This window comes from Crassostrea angulata, chromosome 8 (genome assembly GCF_025612915.1).
Source record: "Crassostrea angulata isolate pt1a10 chromosome 8, ASM2561291v2, whole genome shotgun sequence".
Classification (NCBI taxonomy): Eukaryota; Metazoa; Mollusca; class Bivalvia; order Ostreida; family Ostreidae; genus Magallana; species Magallana angulata.
The window spans coordinates 45727781-45741799 of record NC_069118.1 but is presented as its reverse complement, the minus strand read 5'-3'; the positions used below and the strand labels follow the sequence as shown (position 1 = coordinate 45741799).

The 14019-nt window shown below is 32.4% G+C and overlaps 1 protein-coding gene across 2 annotated transcripts; it reads right to left on the bottom strand.

Annotated features, from left to right (window-relative positions):
• Positions 1–8631: 8631 nt before the first annotated feature.
• LOC128159634 (uncharacterized) lies at positions 8632–10980 on the bottom strand. 2 transcript variants are annotated; one of them, XM_052822783.1, is made up of 2 exons: positions 10642–10980; positions 8632–9897 (listed from the first exon to the last, which is right to left on the bottom strand). In XM_052822783.1, the coding sequence occupies exon 2, from the start codon at positions 9894–9896 to the stop codon at positions 8844–8846; it is 1053 nt and encodes a 350-aa protein (XP_052678743.1). In that variant the 5' UTR covers position 9897; positions 10642–10980; the 3' UTR covers positions 8632–8843. The 2 variants fall into 2 exon arrangements, with proteins under 2 accessions (XP_052678743.1, XP_052678742.1); XM_052822782.1 differs by having other exon boundaries at positions 8632–9984; positions 10642–10971.
• Between the last annotated feature and the right edge of the window lie 3039 nt (positions 10981–14019).

Sequence of the window (14019 nt, the reverse complement as noted above, 5' to 3'; positions counted from 1 at the left end):
CTCATACCATGTAAAGTAAAACATATTCTTGAGTCAGAAGTTTTCGCGGAAACTCTTCATCTAAAGTTGTTACATATTGTATGTACATATACAAAGACATGTATGAGTTTGGATAGGAGTGATACATTTTTGTTAACTGTAAGCGTCTGCTTGCTTCTAATCGACATCAGTTCAATCAGTTTACAATGGATACAATGAACATTCATTGATCATTTGAAGGATATTGAATGACAAATAACTAATAGGATTGAACTTTCCAATAAAGTTATCTATGGTACTTGTTGACAAATGTATTTTGAGTATGTCAATGGTCAATTATCAGAAAACTATTTTGACGCAACCTGTTCAGAGGTAATTTGTTTGATGTTTGACAGAGAAAGGTCTCACTATGAAAGAACAGTAATTTCATGACTGCCTATGATATTCACAATATTTGATAGTAAAATCCTAAAAACAAAAATTAAAAACAAAACAACAAAATTGATATTAAAACGAACTTATCAAATCAAAATATTGTAGACTCAACCACTAAGAGGGCCCAGTTGTCTTCGCCATTTTCAGACTATTTGATCTCCTTTTAAATGAAAATCATTTTATAAGGTCGAATTATAGTTTAAAGCTTAACAATGCATATACCATTTAACAATACACATCTAAAGAATTGAATTAGAACAAATATGTATATTATATTATTGGTAGTTAAAGTAAAATAAATGTTTTGCCTGGCACAGGAGAATATAATTATTTAACTTTAATAAGGTATACATCATTATATACAAAAAAGAAACAATCAAAAACACTTGACATTTGACATTTTGAACTCATATAGTATACTTTAACATTTTACATTCATTAGTAAAACTTGTACATTGATTCTGATGAGCAGTACATTGATTTTATTGCCTGCTCATTTTTTTTGCATCAGACTAAGTACTAACATTTATATTTCTTAGTTTGTCAGTGTCCTTCGTATTAAAAGAGCCCATGCCACTTTACAGGTGCTTTATATATATATATATATATATATATATATATATATATATATATATATATATATATATATATATATATATATATGTTAAGTTAATACCTGAATTAAAAGATTTCATGTAGCTTACTCATCGTACTAATTTCCAATAAATGTGTTTCTTTCAATCTGAGACCAAACAATGTTTTCCTAATGTACTGATTGATCTCTTATTATACCTTGTTTTATACTGAAAATTATTAAGCCTGTGTGGGGCCTTTGAACAGGTTTGACTAGTTCACGTGCCTCACGTGGTCGAACACGTTCTGAAGACGTTCCTCATGTATCATCATGCAGTATCTTTAATGATGTGTTGATTTGGCATGCATATAAAATAATGCAATAATAATAAATCTGGATAGAACAACTACCAAAAATCTTTGACAAATTGAAATAACAATAACATTGCAACAGGTATAATTTTATTATGAAGACCTGAGCTCTGTACATATAGTTTTTCGCTCGTTTTGATCATACTGTACCAGGTGTCTCGTGTGTATACTTAAATGCAGTAATTTGAAACGCCATAGTTGGCAAACAAATTATAATAATACTTGATCACGTCATTCGTGATGACAACATTTTCCCTGGAATTTTAAGCTTTGTCAATGAACATTGATTAGATTAAAACTGAACGATTTGAGTTGAAACCGTTTTGGTTCCATTGTTTTAATTTTCGTTTAAATGTATACATCTTCAATTTGTTTAATTATTAATGAATACACCTTCAATTTGTTTCATTAATAATTTCATTTAATATACTTCAATTTGTTTCATTATTCATTTCATTAATGTACATGTATACAATACTTAACTATTTCACATATCTAGTGTATGGCCAAAATATGAACGTTTAATAGTTCTCAAGTTATGATTACGCGGGATATATGACGTGAGCTTTTTGAGTTCGTTAAGATACTTCTAACGTTTTATTTCCTTTATGACCCTACATGCTGGCTGACCATAGGCAATGATTTGATAAGGCAGTGTGAGAATAAGAAAAGTTTTATTACAGCTCAAATCGTAAACATGCTTCAAACTTAAAATTGAAATAAAGACGCCTTACAATAATATTTATTACAATGATGATAGCATCAATGTGCTAGGTGATTTTACTTTTAAAAATGTGCCAGACTAACATAGTTAATCTCAATGTAAATATTCGATTTATTCAGTATTTCAAGAGTGATACATGTTAATTAGAACAAAGTCGAATTGTTACTTTAATATACTGATCAAAAATATTTTAACCCCATCAGAATCATAAATATCATTTTTTTAAATAATCTTTTCAAATTGTTGAAGTTCTTTTTCTTTTATCAGCTATCGAGTAAAACACGCAATATATACAATGTTCAAGACAGATAAAACATCTTTAGATTATACATTACCTTATACAAAAAAAAGGTTGCACAAAATCATGCGTGTTCGATTTAAACTCTTCTTTGTTTAATACGTCAATAAGGAGTGCCATGAAATTTACAGAAGTAAAACGAACGCAATCATTTATGGGTTTGTCATGCTTCAATATTTAACTCTTTTTGAAGAGATTGATTATTCATTTTAAAACATGGCGATGATACTTTTAATAGACATGTTCAACTCGAAAAAAAATTTGGTCTCTAAAAAGCAAGGCTTTGGTATAATCAAACTTCGAGACAATGAAACTGTGACAAAAAGGATCTCTCAATATCAGTCTTATTCTGAAAATGGAACATGTAGTGGAATAGTGAAATGAGATAAAAAAAAAAAAAAAAAAAGAATGAACTTTCCTTCATTTGTATGGCCTCATAGCAAGATTATAGATGTCTTTTAAAGGGACTTCATCATAAATGTTCAAAAACAAACACTCTCATACACCTCTGTTGTTAACTTTTACTTCATTTATAATTTTTTTGATTGGAGATAACCTATGGCTGAAGGGCAATGGTTGGTGCACTTTTAATGAAAATCTATATATGATAAGATATTTTTAATGATATTCCTTCTGAAATTAATTACAGGTATGCACATTTGCCCAAAAATTCAAACTGTTAATAAAATTGCTCTGTTACGGTATGTCTTCATTCGTTTTATCATGATACAAGAAATCAAATTTAAATGCATTACTTTTTTTCGCACAGATGATGATTGTCATTCAATTTGTTTCCTAAAATTCTTGAATCAAGTTCTTTCCTGTGTATATTTTAAATGCATAAATCAAAGTTTTTTACTTTGATTAACATATTTTTAAAATTAACTTGACTGTTCTATTGTTGCAAATCCTCTCATACTGGTAGTTATTTTGACCGAAATTTTTAAGTTTTAAATGAGTGGAAATATATTTGGTTTTTTTTTTTTTTTAAGTAACTGCATTTGAAATGATGGGTTTTTTTTTTTTTTGGGGGGGGGGGGGGGGTTTGTTTTGTGTTTTTTTTTTTTTTTTGTTTTTTTTTTTTGTTTTTGTTTTTTTTTTTTTGTTTTTTTTTTGGGGGGGGGGGGTTTGTTTGTTTTTGTTTTTTGTTTTTGTCTTTGTTTTTTTTTTGTTTTTTGGGTTTTTTTTATATGTGTAATTAAAGAAACTTGTACCAGGTATGTATACAGAAACATATGTACATGTATGTATATGCATTAATATAATAGGAAGGACAAATCGTGCACATCATGTCATGGGATATTTTGTAAATATATTTAAAGTTCATTGTCATAAAGGCACACTAATCGTATAGTGTAGAAACGTTGAGTGTTACTTTGACTTTGTACATATAGAGAATAACTGCCCATTAGAGTTCGTTTTTATTTAGTATCATTTACTCTTGTATATCAACGTATTCATGTTTCAATTGTGATGTTTCTAAAATCCCAATCAAATTTCCACATTGTCTGAATCGGAGACGGAATTCTTCAATTGAAAGAATTGTTAAATAGTCCTTATTCGCCCATCGGATTCCATTACGCGACTTTTGATTTTGTCGGCTAAATCTGCTACGGGTTGTAGAGGAGAAGTGTGAATCGTAAACACTTGGCTAGCGAGTGTTTGATTCTTAGTTCTCTGATTGGCTGAAATTTAACATTCTTTGAAAAATAAAAGTTATATTCACCTCCACTTTGTCTACGAGGTAAATGTAACATTTGATTTTTTCAACATTGGACTAAAAAGATCAAGAATTTCCAGAATTCTCTAATTGGTTATGATCACGATCCCTGTCGCCCAATGAAATATCGCGTGTCTTAATGTGTTCGGCTATGACTTTAAACTAAATAAAGATGAGGTTCACTCAGTTTGACATGTCTGTATGTGCATGCATCACACAATATTAATTCATTGCTGGTTCTGTTTAATTAATATCATCGTATTGATCTCAAAAAACGGCGATCATTGCATGATTTTGAACTAAAATATAACGTACACCCGTTTGTAAGATTACGTGTTGTTTACTTTATTCATTTGATCATTATTAATTCTTGCAAACAAAAGATAAACTCAATCTGGTTTTAAAATCCACTCAGTTTGCTGAGAATGAAAAATGTCTGCTCTAGGGATAGCTTATTATAATAAACACTAAGCACATTTTTTAATGTTAACCCTAATAGATAGAATAATTTTAAAATTAGGAAATAAAATGTGAAATTGTCAACATTTCGTGACTGAGCTGTCTTCTCTTCAATAGCACAGATAAAATAACTAAAAACAATACCAATTAAAATAAACTACCCATGACGTTTTCTTGATTGATTTATGTTAGTCTTTAGTGATATTTTTAAAAGAAAACACACCAAAATTGCAACCAGAGGTCAAAATCAATACATCGTTCTTAACTACTTGAAAGTTAAGTGGAAATCATTCGCCCTGACAGCAAGACAAAATTAATAAATTTGTTTACTTCATATAGAAAAAAACGTAATACTGAGATAATACCTGTAGAAGAACTTTGGTTCAGTTTTTTCTTCCTTCGTTTAAATCGTTACTAGTATACCCTTCTCTAAATATCCCTTTTACTTGTGTTCTTCACAGGCACACTACAGATTCACCTCTGAGTCAGTTGATTTTTTTTTTACTTTGTCCTCAGTCTTTCACCGGGTTTCGTTTTTATTTGTATGTAAAACGGTTCAGGAAAAAAAACTTCTTAAAAACTATTCTGGAGTTGTCTTCCTTTATGTAATAGTATTTATGACGGTTGAATTGTCTTCATTGGAATGTTTGTTGTATGTGGGCTTTGCTTATCCCTTTAGGCTAAAAAAAGTGGTTTCAATGATTTGGGTGATATATGTGCGTATTTCTTTATGGAACATATTATATAAGTAATTAAATAAGAGGACTTAATTTTGCATGGCGTGTAAGTTGTAACAACTTGAAATATGTACAACAAATTTAAATCGATTAGTCATAATGATTGGCAGTTATATATTCGATTACCTTCGAGTTTTATAAAGTTTTATAAAGAAAATATTTTTTATAATGAAAATATGGTGCCTCAAAAATGCTGATATTCCGAATTACTAAAGATTAATTCTTAAAGCCCCTTTCACAAGCACGAGCACTTTACGACAATGTGCGATCGGAATTTTTAGATTCGCACGAGCTCTCTCATATGTTGCACGAGCTTTCGCATTCGTTGGTTGCGGTTTAGTGCTCGCATCAAGTCTCCACAAAATAGTGGACATGCGACCAAATGCGATTCAAATAGTTGCAGTGCAACGCACGAACATTAGTACGAACGTTTTACAACGTTTGTGTACTCGAACGAGTGATGCAAGAAGGTCGTAACATGAAACGCTGCTGTGTATGCGTGCGTTCTGCGACCATGAGACTTGCTCAACATGTCTCATGTAATCTTGCAACGTTTTACTATCATTGCACGACCTCTCAGCCTCAATATGCAATGCTTTGCCAATAGTATATATACCCTGTATAAGCATCTGTTTCTGACCACAATTGACAAATATACATTTCTTGCATCATGATGAGGGAAATATGAAGATATATTTCTCCAAGAAAAATCGTATTTCTTGAGGGCTTCGCCTGAGGGAAATTTGTTTTTCTGGGGGAGTAAATCTTCATATTCCCTTCTTCATATTCATATATTTTACAAAGGAATATATAGAGTAAATCTTTAAAAATCTTCTTTTCGTGAACCATTTGGCCAAGAAAGCTGTAACTTATGTGAAAGCATCCTCAGCTAGTGTAGATTCAAAGTTGTGAAAATCATAACTCCCGGGGGTAGGATGGGGCCACACTGGGGGCTCGAATTTTTACATATGAGTTTATAGTGAACAGTCTGTTAAAATCTTCCTCTCAGAAACTAATCAACCAGGAAAGCTAATACTTGTGTGGAAGCATAGTCACGTTTTGTAGATTCACGTTTGTTCAAATCATAATCCCCGGGGCTAGGATGGGGTCACAACAGGGGGGGGGGGCAAAATTTTTAAGTATGAATATATAAGGAAAAGTCTTAAAATCTTCCAAAAAAAAAAAAAAAAACATTTGCCTAAAAAGCTGTAACTTAGGTAAAAGCCACTTCAGATACTGTGGATTCAAATTCGTTAAAATCAAAATTTTGAGGCGTAGGGTGAGCCACATTTGGGATCTAGTTGTACAAAGGAAAACATTTTAATTATTCACAAAAACTTAAATGTTATCATGTATGATTTTACTTATACAGTGTATGCAAGCATTTTGAAATATTGCTGGTTCTTTAAAATTGTTTAGACTTTAGCCCCTGGACGATTCTTGGGCCTCACAAGGGTTCAGAGTGTGATTTAGGTTTATATCCCGTTTATAAACAATTGTTTAGGATCTTTTTCAGAACTGCAATGCTCAACATGTGATACCATGTATGACTATAAATTATCTGGGACTGGATCATAAACACAAGAATATCCAAGGGGTGGGGGAATGGACTTTTATTTATACAGGTTTTACATTAAAATGACAATAACAAACTGTGAACCATCTCAAAAATCCATAAAACGAAATACAAATTCAAAGCAGAGCAACACGGACCTCCAAAGAGATAGAGGTAGGATCAGGTGCCTAGGAGGAGTGAGCATCCTCTGCTGACCGGTCACACCTGCCGTGTGCTCTTTGTCGTAATCGGGGGAGGGGGGGGGGGGGGAATCGGAAAAGTCCGTAGACAATTAGGTGATTAATTATGGTCTAACCATTAGCATGAAAAACGTCAGTCAGCATGCGACCCAGTGGAAGATTGTATTTGCTGACAAGGTCGTTGTATCGACCATAGAACTTACGAAATGATGACTTCAAGCGAGGCTGTTGATAGTCCTGTTTTATCAACTTGTTTGTCATTACACGTTACATGTAATATAGTTCATTGTCCACATATTTTTTATTATGACTACATTAAGCTGATTTTATCATGCCTATTGTTGCTCACGTGAGCGATATGGCCCATGAGCCTCATGTTTGATATTGCAAACCTCAGCTGAAAATTTTATTCCCCTCGTTATTGATTCTGGTTTCTAATTGCCTGACGAGGAGGCCAATGGTGGCCTACATTAATTTCATTGGAAATGAGTATGAAAATGACAGGGAAAAAACTTCAGGAAAAGAAAAAAAAATGAAACGCTTCAGCCACCGTGTTTTTCTATACATGTATATGAGCTGACGCGTCTTTAATATACATGCATGCTGGTACTTTGTATTTGATATATTCCTTATTTGTGACTATTAATTATTTTGTAGATAAGTTCATGTATCGGATAAAAAAAAACTCTGGTCAGAGAAAAAGAAATGACGTTGACGTTGAAGATTTTTTTTTTCTGAAGGGTGAATGTTTTCAAGATTAACTTTTGTACTATTTCCACTTTATACACGCTCTAAGCAAGCTTCAACTATAAACGTTGTTTGCCTAATTTATGATACTTCCTAGCTGATTTGTGAATTTTATTTCGCAAAAAAGGTATATTTAAGATTTTACTTTTTACTTTTTGAATTATATATAGTAAATGCATCTATCTCCCTAATGATAAATCACATTAATATAAATCTAGTGGAAAAAGAGAAATTATTGATAATAATATCAGGAGAAGTTACTCTCAATTTAAGAGATTATTGCTTGAAGTATTAAACGTTTTGTTTTACATGTATCAAAGACTTACTCAGTTTTAATTGGCAGCTTAACATTTTGCATCGATATCTTGATTAGTCAATAAATCCAAAAAAAAATATTGAATAATTGAAAGTAACTTGCAAATCAGAAAAAAAGAATTCATCTGACAATAAACGATTTTTAAGTTATTATTTTTTTTACGCACGAACTGACAGATTTGTATTCAAATCAAATATACTGCGAAATTAGCATAACTTAAAGACAATGGTGATTTTTAATATCAACATGTAGTTGGTAAAATTTTACTCGTACATAGAGATGTTTGCTTTGTGTAAATAATTGGGGAAATAGCTCGGTATGATACCACTCGGCTTTTTACTGGTTACTTATGGAAAAGAGAAACATTTTTATAGATAAGTTTTAAATTCTCTGAATGTGTAAGCTTTACCATTAGGAACATATCATACAGATGCTCATATAAAATCAGCTATCAATGGCAATGTTCATCAATATTTTTAATAAAATGAATCGGTGAACAAAAAAAAAGGAATCAAATTGAACGTTTGAGCATTTGATTTTATTTTTTAATGTTTGGATCTCGAGCTCAAGCACGCATATTGAATAATTCAATGGGCATGCCTTCTCATAAGAATCGCGTTGATGTGTTTAGGCTTATAACTATTTCAACAAACATTGTTCAGCTGAAAATCAATCGTAATACAAACAGGATTTACTCAATGGTTGTGGTTATCTGAAATTTTTCGGATTTACTGCTCATCGCACTGCTCAAAGGATTCAGCCAACTCGAGAAAGCGGAGAATTTGGTTGTACTTTTCGTTTTCCTCAACTTGTTTGCGATCTTTACTGTCAGTTTTGAGGGTCCTTTTAATGTCACGGAAGTCTCGAAGAATGGCTGACGTCGACTTGTGTCTGTCAATAAATTCCGGTAACTGCGATTTTTTAATTAAATGGTCTTGCTCCCTGCGGTTAAGCTTCCTCGGAACAGTGTCTATATCACGAATGACATTTCTGGTTTCCCTGTCAATAAACTTTTTCATTGAATATGATGTTTTACAATTTCCTGGGAACATCTTTTGAAATTCCTCCTTCAAGTTTGGCTGGTATCTTTTGTGACGTATTCTTTCTCTCCTTTCTTCTTCCTTCTGGTCTTTCTGGGGTTGTTCCCACAGCGCAACACGCTTTATCGTCGGCAGAAAACTTACAGATAACTTTGATTTCGTGTCGTCATTATCGTGATTCGAAAGGCCTACCTTCCGCATTCCATTGTAAACGCTATCATCGACGTATCCTCCGGAAGTAAAATCGTCTTGTATACGAACATTTTCTATAGGTCGAGTTATATCGGGTAAGCTTTGATGTACTCTACCTGCGCGACTAGGCTGTCTGACTTCTCCTAACACATGTTCTACCATAGTTTTGCTTCGATCTAATTTTGGAGGAATGATTTCTTCTTTTGTTTTCTTCGTTGTTAAGGACTTACTAGAGGAGTCAGATCGTTTTTGATGCCGTAAACGTTTTTGTTCCCTTTTCTTAATGGATTCCTCTTTTTTGAAAGGATCATATCTTTCAAATCGGTGCTGTTTGTAGACACACCCAGTCGCTATGTATTCTAACACAAGGTCCTTCAGTTTGTGAATTTCCCTACCTTTATTCATACGCGTATAATATTCCTCACACTCAATTTGCTGAAGTTCGCGCGACAGTTTCCATCTTTCTAAGTCATTCTGGGTGGAGGTAAAAGACGCGGCTAGACTGCTCATACCGTTTGACTGTAGAACAAGACTGCCTGATTTTTTCATTCTACCAAAATGAATTTCATCGACATGAAAACGCAATGAATACTTCAGTTAAAAGACTGTCCCATTCCTTTCTATGGCATTGTCTAATCTGAATAAAATACAAATAACACAAATAAAAGCTGAAGCGCGTTTTGCTTTATTGAAATGATTTTTAAATAGTTCTAAAATAACTTGGAGCGACGGGATAATTATGTTTTAACAAGAGAAGCGAAATGCCTATATCATATGGAATTATCTTATTACTTGGTTGAAATTACAGGTTACATGTAATTGTAAAATTATAACATGATTTTAAAATATAAGTAGTAAACACAAAACCATGGCATAAAATATGTCTTTAGCTTGACTTGTTTGAATCTTAAATTCATATATCTATTTTTTTTTAAAGATGTTTATTACAAGTACAATACATTGTTTATACATGTACCTCATGAGTGGATCTAGAGGGAGAGGGTGGGTCCGGACCCCCCCCCCTCCCCTTTTTTCCCTGGCAAATTCAAATTTATTAATTTCACATAGAAAATTGCCTCGGACCCCCATCCCCCCCCCCCCCCCAACCTAGGACGTACACAATTCTACACATGTTCGTTATATTTACATATCAATAATAAATTTTAAATGAATGCGTTATACATATATTAAGAATTAGTTCAATTCAGTTACATTCGTTCAAAAACATTCACTGTTTGAACATATATATCACTATTTTTCAAAATAAACGTAAGTTCTATTATCTAATACTTACATTCTACAGTTTGGGATACTTCAAATAGTTTGGAGCTTTTTCTTTCACTGTCATAATTCAGTGAATTGTTTCTCTACAATGGGTCGCTGGCACAATTGGGCCTATGAATATCCCCTCTTTACCATAACCAATAACGATTTCCGTGACCCGTCGTTTGTACAATTTTCGTTTTACAAACAATTAACAAAAATGATTCAATACTCAACAAAGGCCCCCATTTAAATGCTTTGATGGATTTTTCACCAACGGGCCACAGCCATATGTCAACAGTTTCGTAATTATATTTAAAACGATTAAAAGATCTCAAAACATCCACTTCGATGGCGACCTTGTAAAAAGAAAGTATTGATTTGATTGTCGGTATAGCACAATACAGGCAATGGATTTTAAATTTTTTGAAAAAAAGACGATCGATTTATCATAACTGGAATAGAATTCAAACCTCCCTCTTCTATTTCGCCCTATTCATTGTTTTTATACAAACAAAATTCCCGCTTATTCATAATGAATTAGGCGAACACGTTATATATACATATGCATGTATTTGACACTTAGTTCTGAACTGTTTTGATTTGAGATAAGCTTCAATATAATTTCTTACCCTTATTATACTTGTTCCGATAATGGCTCGTGAAACATCGATCATATTTGTACAACAGACTATCAAATCATGCCGAGGTCAAATCAATTAACACAAATTTCTCTTTAAAAGATTTAAAATGTATGAAGTTGGAGTGGAATTTCATTTAAAAACCAACTGAAACTTGAACTATGTAAAACGCCGTGTTTTTTATTTTTGCTCTTTTGAATGCACATGCCATATCAATATGTTACAATGAAGTTTTAAAATTCATAGAATATAAAACTATCTACAATAACAATTTCCCCAACTTAATCATACACAAACAGAAAAAATTTCTGTGGTAAAATAACAAAGAATTACCGCTCTTGCTTTATGGCATAAACAAAAACTCTTTTTGTCTGCTAGATTCGTTTTTCATCCTTTTACATGTATACGTGTACGTAGTATAATTATATTTATTAAACATATTCACCGCAGATACATACTAGATAATCCATTCTCATTCACCGGATAAGCACTTAAAAAAAAAAAACTGAGTCTGTTTGTGCCCTTTCGACAGTGTTTAAACTTTTGGTCGGATTGAATGATTTCTATAGAATTGCGGGGAAAAAATAAAACCAAAAGTACCTATAAAATACAGTTTGGGGAATCCTTTTTCAGAGTTGCGAAAAAATAAAACTAAAAATGTCAGAGCTGGATTTCAACTAAAAAACAAAAAATTAATGCTCATTTTGTCTGAGTATGATACCTTTCCGTTCCGCCGATCGCAGGAAGTTGGCTGTATGTTATTTTTTCATGCATTATGCATTAAGTATTATTATCCTTTCGGAAATTAGACGAATTTAGCACTAGCATACATGTATTTGCAACAGGTTTTTCTTGATTTGATAAAGCATCGTCGTCTTTCTTTTATTTAATCATTATGAATATAATGAACATGCTGATAATTTTAAACAATTTCAAAAACACTTTATTATCATTTGTCTTTCAGAGGTAAAGATGGAAAAATTCAATCAAAATGTTTATATGTTTTTCTATTTAGAAATACAGATCAGTGAATTACATGTACATGCAATTGACATACCATTACCATTAAAAACAATTTCTAAATAATTATAGATAATAAAAAATGCACCCATTTTTCCTCTACATGATCCAAAAAAAGATCAAGTAAATCTAATTTAATGAGCGGGTGCAAGTTACAAGCATTTGTACAACTTTTACCCAATCTTGCCATATGTGATTAAATCATGCGTACATAAACGTAAATTGTGTTTTGTAAACATCGCGACACACACAACAGCGTTGTATTTAGCAACAAGGGGCGTGCATTACAAAATCAAGCTTTCTATTGAGAGGGTTGTTCTAAAATTCGCTCTTTGAAGATACATGTAACCTTTCCATTGGATGTATCTGGCACCCGGTCAATGAAATTGTTACTACAAAACAAATCAGTGCCTCTGGTATTATCGGCAGAGCTGTTATAAATACAAACACCTGTCACTAGTTGGTTGCATACAACTCGTCTGTCGTATCAATAGAATTTTATTTAAAATGCAAAGCCATTTAAACTATTAATTGAAAATTTCCTATAGAAATCCTGTTTTACGCTAAGCATGGTCATAATCATACGTCAAAAATCGATTAAGGCAAACTTGTATGTTCAATTAGTCAATCAAATCTAAAACTTAGACACAAAAACTCATTCTCTCGTCCTCCCCCCCCCCCCCCCCCCCCTCTCTCTATATATCTCTTTCTCACAAACATACATTCAAATTCATGTATTTTAACACATTTGGTGTTTTTATGATAGGTATATGATATGCATCATATTAAAATTTGAGAAAAATCGGTGACTATGTGTGCCGAACCTCCTATACAAGTGTTGAAATGCTTACAGAGAATGGCTCTAACATAGGAGAAGTGGATAAAGAAGTACATTTTCATGCTATATATAAATCTGAAATGTCATAACTACACTGTAACTAAATAAATGTCTTCTATTGTATAGACAAGCCAAGTGTGTCAGTAGCAGTATCAGAGATTTCGTCTCCACATGAGTTCTTCGTCAGTGCGCTCCAGGTCTCCAAAATAACACGCAAAGCATCTCATTTTACAACGAAGCATGATATGATCTTCTTCCTCCGCAAACATAAATTAAATGTCAATCCATTTTAATATCAACGGACTTAGAGCTGAGATTTGTGCTAAATTGACAGTATTTAAGTTGACAAACAACTAAGTTCACCAAAGGTATGGTATATACAAGTATTTATGATCGTTCGTCGTTAATCAAAAGTGAGAAAAAAAGGTTGTGCATGCCCTGCTATTATACTCTGCTTTTAAAGAATGTATATATTGTGTAAGACTTTAATAAAAGTATTGACCCTGTCAACGTTGAACAAACAGTTAACATCAAAAGCATTCTACTATAGATATATATCATGGAAATAATAAATGCTATAGTACCGGTATAGCGTTAGCTTCCACTAACTTAATATTTGATATCCATGCATTGAAGTAGTCCGAGTATCAGACTACGTCACAGTCCGGATTTTACAATATTAATGTGACTTTTATATGGAACGCCACAGCTGCCTTATGTTAGATGATTTTATTATATGCTGTGGGTCTATTATTATATGCTGTGGTTCTATAATTATATGCTGTGGGTCTATAATTATATGCTGTGGGTCTATTATTATATGCTGTGGGTCTATTATTATATGCTGTGGTTCTATAATTATATGCTGTGGGTCTATTATTATATGCTGTGGTTTTATAATTATATGCTG

Coding starts and splice junctions, on each gene's coding strand:
- LOC128159634 (XM_052822783.1), bottom strand. CDS start 9,896: ATGAAAAAATCAGGCAGTCTTGTTCTACAGTCAAACGGTATGAGCAGT.